At 48.6% G+C, this 8,658-nt stretch overlaps 2 protein-coding genes across 2 annotated transcripts; one reads left to right on the forward strand and one right to left on the reverse strand.

The window, feature by feature from the left end:
- Positions 1–174: 174 nt before the first annotated feature.
- Positions 175–3,823, reverse strand: LOC117592287. The gene is made up of 7 exons (XM_034285948.1): positions 2,954–3,823; positions 2,760–2,901; positions 2,537–2,680; positions 1,799–1,816; positions 764–1,707; positions 561–702; positions 175–439 (listed from the first exon to the last, which is right to left on the reverse strand). The coding sequence occupies exons 1-7, from the start codon at positions 3,812–3,814 to the stop codon at positions 270–272; spliced, it is 2,421 nt and encodes an 806-aa protein (XP_034141839.1). The 5' UTR covers positions 3,815–3,823; the 3' UTR covers positions 175–269.
- A 207-nt stretch (positions 3,824–4,030) lies between these two features.
- Positions 4,031–6,351, forward strand: LOC117578453 (serine protease inhibitor 42Dd). The gene is made up of 4 exons (XM_034263978.1): positions 4,031–4,142; positions 5,023–5,898; positions 5,957–6,098; positions 6,153–6,351. The coding sequence occupies exons 2-4, from the start codon at positions 5,023–5,025 to the stop codon at positions 6,329–6,331; spliced, it is 1,197 nt and encodes a 398-aa protein (XP_034119869.1). The 5' UTR covers positions 4,031–4,142; the 3' UTR covers positions 6,332–6,351.
- Positions 6,352–8,658: the final 2,307 nt, after the last annotated feature.

Below are 8,658 nucleotides of genomic sequence, written 5' to 3' on the forward strand. Positions count from 1 at the left end.
GACCCATGATTGAAGGTACAAGTATTAGAGGCTAGAGGTTAGAAATGAAACGAAGGATTAGACTTGAGAATAAAGATGAACTTTAACTAATTTCTAGCTGAACAAAAGCAGAACCCCACACAGGACAAATGTTATTAATTAACTTACGCAACCCTTACCTAAAAAACTTTCAAATTACTTTAGTACAAAATATTTCGAGCTGCCTTTATTGTTTTCACATTGACTGAGCGAGAGCTAAGCTACTCTGTGAGAGAGAGAGAGAGTCGCTATCATAACTCGTTGTGCGCTGCTACGGCCTCGCCCTCGAGCTGCACCACAGAGCCCCAGAAGAGTGGCAAGTCCGCACGATGGAGCAGAGCATAGATGAATGGATGATCGGCATGGAACTCGATGGGTTCCACTAATGGGACAATGCAGCGCCTCATACGCACCACGGCGCCTGTCGGGGAAAAGACGAAACACAATAGACACAGACACAGAGAGCAGGCAAATGCAGATGATAATGGAATGATTTTGATTGCTGAACGTTGAATCGAATATGAAATTCGATGAGCACTCACCAGTGGCTGCTGCTGCCTCGGTGCCCTCCTCATTCACATCGATAAAGGCCTTATGGATGATGACTGACACCTTCAGCTGCTCGGGACTCTGCAGCATTTTGTTGAACTCCGCAGAGTCGCCAAACAACTTGGACATGCCGAGCTGAGGGAGAGATAAAGTAAACATTAGCTGTGACTTGGCTATAAGATTTATCTCCTCCCACCTGCTGGAACACCTCCGACAGCTCCACCTGGAACTCTGCCTTGAATTTGGGCAGCTTCACCACCACCTCGGTCGTCTGCAGCGACTGTGTGATCACCGACAGCGGCGTACCGCGCAGCTTCTCCTCCAGCGCAGGCAAACCAGTCCGGCTATTGGGCAGCACAATCAGCATGGACAGGTCCGAGTTCGCGTAGGGCAGCTCCAGCGCAGCGGCATCCAGTTCGGGCAGCTCCGCGTAGCGGAATTTCTGCTTCAAGTTCATCATTGGCACCTTGGTGCTCTGACCCTCGCTCGAGTGGAACAGCTCCTGCTGTGTGGCATGCTGCGGGAACTTGTGCTCCCAGGTGCCCTTGAAGTGAATGGCATTGACCAGCACGAGGCGAGAGTTGGCGTCCAGTGCGCTGGCAGGCATCAAATCTTTGATTAGATTATTGGTACGCTGCTCCACCCACGCATTGATGGTGCCCGCTGCCTCGGCGCTTTGGGCAAAGTTTATGCTCTGCGCAGCCGAGAGGAAGTCCTTGGTCAGCAGCTGGTTGAACTCCTCGCGCAGCGGATAGCCCTCCATCACGAACACCTTGTTGGCTATGTGCAGGATCGGGCTGTTCTCGTAGGCAGCCAGCACTTGATGGAAACTTTGGGCTATCTTTGCCGCGTCACTGGAGACCAGTCCCAGGCCGCGGTCCAGCTCGGCGGCTGTCTCTCCGTCGGCACCCATGCGGGCCATGGCCGCGCATGTTTGTATGGAGAAGGGGGAGAAGACCACATTCTGGCCTGGCTTCAGCAGCGACAACTTCTGGTACACATTGAGCGAGAAGATGGCCAGCCGGCGTGAGAATTCCGTTTCTGTGGGCTGCGTCATGGTGACGTCACTGGTGGCCTGAACCGGCACGACGCACGGGACTTGGGAGAGGGTGAGGAAGAGCAACGAGAGCAGCCAGCAAGCTGCAAGCGAAAAAGAGATGGAATGAGCTTTGATTTCACATGATAATTGCTAAAATTTATGTAATTGTTGTGGACCGCCGCGATGAGTCACCTCCACAAATGTTTGTCACTGTTCCACTCGGTTTTGCCGTCTCGATGGGAATTTATACGCCTCTTCTATCGGAAATATTTATTGCCTGCGTCCCGCTAACTGTTGATTTTGAGCTTTCTCCAGCAGAGTGTTCCGTTCCCCTTCTTCCTTTTCGCTTTGTTTGTTGTTTGCTTTGGCCTGTTGTTTGCGCGTTCTTGCTTGGTTCCAAATGAATGCTCTCTCCGCTTGCTCATTGATTTTATGCTTTTATATCTGGCCACACCACAACAACAAGTCGTTCTCTTATCGCTCACACATATGCAAGTGCATGTGTATATCCAAAGCTCTCTTTGCAATTAAATTCGTTTCACACCGCAACACACTCTAAACCTGTTCCTCTCTCTTTGTGTTTACACCCACTGCTGGCTCTCTTAAGCAGCTTGCTAGCGCGCTCTCTTGCGTTTCCCCCTTACCATTTATTTCCGTTCGTTTATGCATTCTCAAAGGTGTAATTTTCTACGGCTAATTACTATATTCAATCAACCTATTTCCACAAATGCACGTTTCACACTGACTTCAGTTTGCTCTTGTTATCAGCCCAAGTCGGGTTTCGGTTCCATTCCCACAGCGAGCTAAGCTTAAATATTCATAGAATGCTGATAAGAGCAAAAAATACCCAATGTTATTGTTTTCACCGTTTGGAAAAGGGAACTTTGTGTACACTGATAAGAGTTTAATTATTATTACAAATACTTCAGGTTGCCCCGCCAGCCGTAAATCGTCCCACAAAGAGTATTCCCTGACGGCGATCACAAATCGCATAGTAGAACGGTCTGTTGGCGTGAAAGAGCTTTGGTCGATCCACTGGCGTTACGGGCAAGCTACGCAGAGACACAACGGCAGCTAAAGGAAAAAGAGGAAAGAAAGAGAAAGTAGCGTCAGATGCAAGCAGGCAGAACCACCCCAAGAGAAGTCCTCTCACCCGTTGCGGCGGCTGCCTCCGTGCCCACTTCGTTGACGTCTATGAAAGCTTTGTGCAATATTTGGGAGACCTTTATGGCCGCCTGGGATTCCAGCAGCTGTCCCAGCTCCGCTTCGTCGCTGAATATGCGCTTTATGCCCAGCTAAAAAGGAGTCAAGTTAATCAGTGCAGCAACAGTTTGCCCACAGGTTTACCTTTTTAAAGGCTGAAGACAACTCCTGCTCGAACTCCACTCGAAACTTTGGCAGCCTGACATCCACTTTGGTGCGCGACATTTGCCCAGCGATGACCTGTAAGGAAGAGCTCGCCAGCCGCTGCTCCACACTCTTCAGACCCGCATTCTCGTTGGGCAAAATAATAATCATGCACAGATCGCAGTCTGTGTACAACATTTTGATGGCCGTGGCACCCAGTTGGGGCAGTTCTGCGTACAGAAAATTATGCACAACCTTCATCATGGACACCTTGAAGGGTTTGCCCTGCTCTGGGAAGAAATCCTCCTGCTGCGTGTCCTCCTCATCGAATTTAATAGACCAAACGCCCTTGAAGTAAATGGCATTGACCAGCACCAGGCGAGTGCCGTCGTTCAAGGCTGCCGGGCTGACAATGTTCTGGATGAGCTTGTTGGTCTCCTGCTCCACCCAACTGTTGATGCTGTCAGCAGCTGAGCTGCTACCAAAGTCCAGGATCTGCGGCTTCGAGTGGAACTTCTTCTCTAGCAAGCTGGCAAAACGCTGATTGGGCTTGCAATTCTTTTGGATGAACAATCTGTTGGCCAGCTTCAGGGCCCTGCATTTACGAAGGGAGGAGAGTGCAGCCTCAAAGCCATCGGCAATCTTGTCCACATTGCTGCTACTCAGCCGCAGTCCCTCATCCAGTTCCCTGGCAGTGGCTGTGCCCTCCTCCGCGCCCATGCGCACCATGGCCACGCACATTTGTATGGACAGCGGTGAGTAGATGAGATTCTTGCCGGGATTTGCAGTGCTTAAAAGCTCATGCAGGGCATGTGAGAATTGCTCCAGCTGTTTGTTGCCGCTGGGATCTGTCATCGTCATTCGTTGAAGCTTTCTGCGAGCTTTCAGACTCTATGATAATAGCAGCAAAATTTCACAGTTACCGAATGATACTCTCTCTCTCTTTATCTCTCTTTATTTTCCCTCTTTTGCGCGCTCTAGCACCTGCTTCCTCTCTCTCTCTCTCTTGGAATTTATCTAATCGGGAGCGCTGGGGATCTGAGTCACAATTGATGACCACCACCCACTCCCGCTGTGCGTTCGTTAGTCAGCCCCCGCCACGACAGCCGAACACTCGCCCCTGAGCACTCCTCCTCGATTTTGTTTTCAATATTTAATTATATTTCTATCTGCTCATTGAAGAAGTAAGGTACGTAAACAATCAATAAGACAGGTCTCGGTGCTCACCTGCTGAAGCCAATCAAAACTGTTATCTGTGTGGAAGCGTCAACAACTTTTGCCTTTCATTAACTGCCAGCAGATATTCTGTGGATTATCGCACACAGCCAGAACAAACAACAAACAAATTGATTCCAAAATTGACAGTTATTTCCAATTACATTTTGGCCTAGCAAATTAAAGGGGTTTTACGAGTGCTTGGGAAGCTGTTTAGCTTTCTGATTTATCAACAATTGTGGCAATCATTTAATTAATTTATTAGTTTACGCAGTTCTGCCACATAAGCTAATTTTCGGATTTAATCAAAACAAATGAGAATTAATGGGCGCAAATGGAATTTCACTGGACTAAATGTGAACATAATTGCAGTTAAAAATTGAGAAAAAAAAATGCTTAAAAATTTTACCAAACAAAAGTGGATTACCAGATTTGAGCGAGGCATTAAAAAGGGATTTAAATGCTAATTATTATTATCAACAACAAACTGCAGCTGAGCAACGATTAAAAATTAAGCCAAATGTCCCGCAGAGAAGATTCTGAGGCAGATGCAAGTGCCAGTCCAGATCAAGGTGAATTTACTTATAAGGTTCGGACGTTCTCCACTGACTTATTCACCACGCGCAGAGACAAGCGATAGAAAGGGATAAAGATAGAGTATTGGTTCACGAAGGAGATTGCCCCGTGGTGAAGACGTCAGCTTGTAAGTAAATTTAGCTTGGGCAAGAACCAGGGCGAAGGAAATTTCACCATTTCACCTTCCCTGTAGCTCCTTGACATTTAAAACTTTGACTGAAAAAACACACAAAATAAAAAAAAAATAAATAAAAATAAAACCCTTTTCTTGCTTGCAGATGTCACTGGCCGTGGATAGCCGCAATCAGTTTGCCCGTCAACTGGTGGCTGCCATTACCAAGCATGCCCTCGAGCAGCGCACGGAGCAGGGCGTCAATGTCGTCATCTCGCCGGCGTCCATACAGAGCTGCCTGACGCTGGCCTTTATGGCGGCATCCGGCACGACGGCGGAGGAGCTGCGGCAGGGCCTGCACCTCGGACCAGGCGACAGCGCACACATTGCACGTTCCTTTGGCGAATTCTGGAAAACCAGCTGCAACTATGGCATGAAGGGACCCGTGCTGAAGTCCGTCAATCGTTTGTACGTCAACGAAACGCTGGAACTGCAGCCAGAGTTCAATGCGGTGGCCGGTGACTTCTTTCAGGCAAAGGCTGAGCCCGTCAAGTTCGCCGATGCGCTGGCCGTGACGGAGCAAATCAATGCCTGGGTGAAGGAGCAAACGGATGACAAAATCCGAGAGCTGCTGCAGTCGGATGCCGTCAATCAGGACACCAGTGCGGTGCTCATCAATGCGCTGTACTTCAAGGGCAAGTGGCGGAAACCCTTCATGCCCGAGACCACGCAGCCGGATGACTTCAGCTTGAATCTGCGCGATCGCGTCAAGGTGGACATGATGTACCAGGAGGACAAGTTCAAGTATGTCGAGCTGCCGCACCTGCAGGCACGCGCTGTGCAGCTGCCCTACGAGCACTCGAACATTTCCATGTTGATTCTGCTGCCGGACACCACGTGCGGCTTGCTGGAGCTGGAGCAGCGTCTGCAGTCGGTGGATCTGGCTGACATTGAGGCTGCCATGACGCTGGAGGATGTGGACATAGCGCTGCCCAAGTTGACCCTCGAATTTGATGTGGATCTCAAGGAGGTGCTCCTGCAGGTGAGTGGCAGCCGGGAGCTGTGGAGACACTCAACTGATTCCCTGTCTTCCCTTGCAGCTGGGCATATCCGAGATCTTTGGCAATCAGGCCAAGCTGGACAGACTCTTTACGACAAAGACGGGCCAGAAAATATCAGCAGCCAGGCATCGCGGCTACATTAGCATCAACGAAGCGGGCTCTGAGGCAGCGGCGGCGACATGTGAGTGGCGGGAAAACACGCAGCCCAATTCCAGCTAATCTTTCCTCTTTGCAGTCATGAAAGTTGTGCCCATGAGTCTGAACATGCAGACGAAAGCATTCCGTGTGGATCATCCATTCCTCTTCTATATACGCAGCTCTGAGGCTGTTTTTTTCGCCGGTCGCGTCGTCAGTCCCAGTCAACCGAAGAGCGACACGAGTCGCGCTAGTCTTAGCCAAGAGTCCAGAGAGTAAATAATAAAAAAAGTTAATTGAAAAAAGTCACTCACTCACTCACTCAATCGTTTCACTCGTTTCGAGCTGCAGCTGCTAGTCTCTGAACAGTTTATAGACAGACTCAACGGCGAATAGTTCTCGGAAGAAATGAGTTTCTACTTGCTGCAGGCTTTGCATTGCTCTTGGGAGCCTTGGTGGCTGCTCAAGCCGGGGAAGAGCTCTACCAGCAAGCTGTGAATGAACGTTTCAGCCTGAAGGAGGAGGACTCTCTCTCTCTCTCACATTGCAGCTGGGCGTACGAGAGCTTTTCGCCGATGACTCCGATCTGAGCGAATTGTTTGCTAGCGGAGGGAGCGGAGGGAGCGGAGGCCACTGCTGCCTGTACGTAGCGTCGCGATTCGCTTATCAGCCCAGTCCGATTATAATTACTGCTTCCCGATTATATTTATTTATTTATTTATGTATGTATTTTGGTGGTGATTGCCAGACGAAATGATTACCAATCGAGCGGCTTTCAGCATGTCGTTTCATTTCGATCATCCCTTTGCCTTTGTCATACGCGATGAGAGAACGATCTACTTTCAGGGTCATGTGGTCAAGCCATAAGCTACATATGTAAGTATGTATTTATGTATGTACGGATGTCAAATAAAATGAAAGTACATGCACGAGAAGTTCCTTTGCGTAATTTTAATTTATGTACTTTCTTTTTCTACTTCTAAGTGAAGATAGAAAGAATTTGGTTTATGCTGTAATTGTAAACAAAGTGGCATCACCGCATATCAACAACAGAGCACAAGTGGTGAGAGCATAAGAAGAGAGAGCACAAGAGAGATCGTGCGCATGAAGCAATTATAGAAGTAGGGCCCGTCGGCAAAATAAGGGAAACGTAACAATGCTGTCAATAAGTGCGAGTGAAGGGGCTCTGCGCTGTAGGTGTGAGTGAAACGACAATGGAGTGTGCGTCCAATTTTCCGCGACGACAGGCAAACAAGAGGAAATGACACCTCCTTCTATAATTGCTTCATGCGTGCGGGAGTGCGCGAGCAGAGTGCAAAACACCAAAAGAGAGTGACCGAAGCAATGCTCTTAAACGAACGCAGTAATTGTTGATCAAGCGAAAGAGAACATCGAATGGTTTAGTTTACCGTACGCTTAAACTTGTTTATACGCAAATGAAAATCAAATTATATAAAAGCAACACGGAACTCGGTTAGAATTCATTCAAGCATCATCATGTTTTCTAGCTCTACGCATAGTTCTTTTCCATTTCGTTACTCTTTTAAAACGCTCTTTAATGTCTTTTTACAGCACCCGAAAACACGCTCTCACTGCTGCTTCTGCTTTGCTCTTGTGCGGCAGATGGCGCTGATCGAGTTGGATGAGCTGGGATTCACAGCTGTGAGGGGCATAGAACGTTCAGCATTCAGCATTCAGCATTCAGCATGGAACAGGTGCAGCAAGGACACACAGAACACTTACTTTCTGGAACATGTTAACCAGCCGCAAGCTTACCAGTCAATAAATGTCAGTTGTTTGGGTGTCTCAAGTGCACACAGGGACGAACGGGTTTGTTGATTAGTTTCCGGCTTACAGTGGCTGTAATTAAACTCGCCAACGCGCTGCAGTTGACATTGGTTTGCCCTGGCCTTGGCGGGCACACGGCCAAGCTTGACAGTTGGGCAATATTGCAGCTGTTCCAGGGGCCCATAGATCAAAGCTAGTGTAGCCATCAATCTATGACAGGGCAGGAAGAGCAAATGGAGGAGCAAGACGAGCTGCTGCCACCGGTAAGTGCCTCAGTTTGGCCACGCAAATGGTCGAAATTGTGTTTGGCAATTTGCTGCAAGCACAGAGCACTTCTCATTCCGTTTTTTTGTTGTTGTGTGCCAAGTGCAGTTTGCTTTTTGTTGCCTACTTTTCAGGGCCAGCAAGGGTAGCTCCGCAGACACTTGACGAATGTGGATGCCAGCTAACAATTGGTTTGCCTGTCGGCTGCACTCTGATCTCTCGCTGCTCTCAGCTATTTTCTGCATATTTCTAAACAGGTGTAAATTCAATTTGACAACTTTTATGGCCCTCGGCACTCGTTGGCAGTTTTAATTCAATTTTGTTGGCCATAATTAAAGCTGATTGTTCGGCGTGTGGCAGCAAAAATGTCAATTAAATGCATGTCTCTGTTTGTCGCACTTCTTGCAGTTGCACAGCAAAATGCTCGCTAATTGGTGGCTAGGGCAATGCCGAAACTTCGACGGCGTTGTCCCGGCAACGCTTCGAGTTTCCGTCAGCAAATTGAAATTCAAATGACAAGGGCAGAGAGCAGCCGAGCAGCGGGAGAGCAGCAG

The sequence above is a fragment of the Drosophila guanche genome, unplaced genomic scaffold, assembly GCF_900245975.1.
Source record: "Drosophila guanche unplaced genomic scaffold, DGUA_6, whole genome shotgun sequence".
Classification (NCBI taxonomy): domain Eukaryota; kingdom Metazoa; phylum Arthropoda; class Insecta; order Diptera; family Drosophilidae; genus Drosophila; species Drosophila guanche.

Excerpts from the sequence above, each read along its gene's own strand:
- LOC117578453 (XM_034263978.1), top strand. The coding sequence starts at position 5,023 with ATGTCACTGGCCGTGGATAGCCGCAATCAGTTTGCCCGTCAACTGGTG. Across the intron at positions 5,899-5,956 it reads TCAAGGAGGTGCTCCTGCAG|CTGGGCATATCCGAGATCTT; the intron begins GTGAGTGGCAGC and ends CTTCCCTTGCAG. Across the intron at positions 6,099-6,152 it reads TGAGGCAGCGGCGGCGACAT|TCATGAAAGTTGTGCCCATG; the intron begins GTGAGTGGCGGG and ends TCCTCTTTGCAG.
- LOC117592287 (XM_034285948.1), bottom strand. The coding sequence starts at position 3,814 with ATGACGATGACAGATCCCAGCGGCAACAAACAGCTGGAGCAATTCTCA. Across the intron at positions 2,681-2,759 it reads GGAGGCAGCCGCCGCAACGG|CTGCCGTTGTGTCTCTGCGT; the intron begins GTGAGAGGACTT and ends TTTTTCCTTTAG. Across the intron at positions 703-763 it reads TGTCGGAGGTGTTCCAGCAG|CTCGGCATGTCCAAGTTGTT; the intron begins GTGGGAGGAGAT and ends TCTCTCCCTCAG.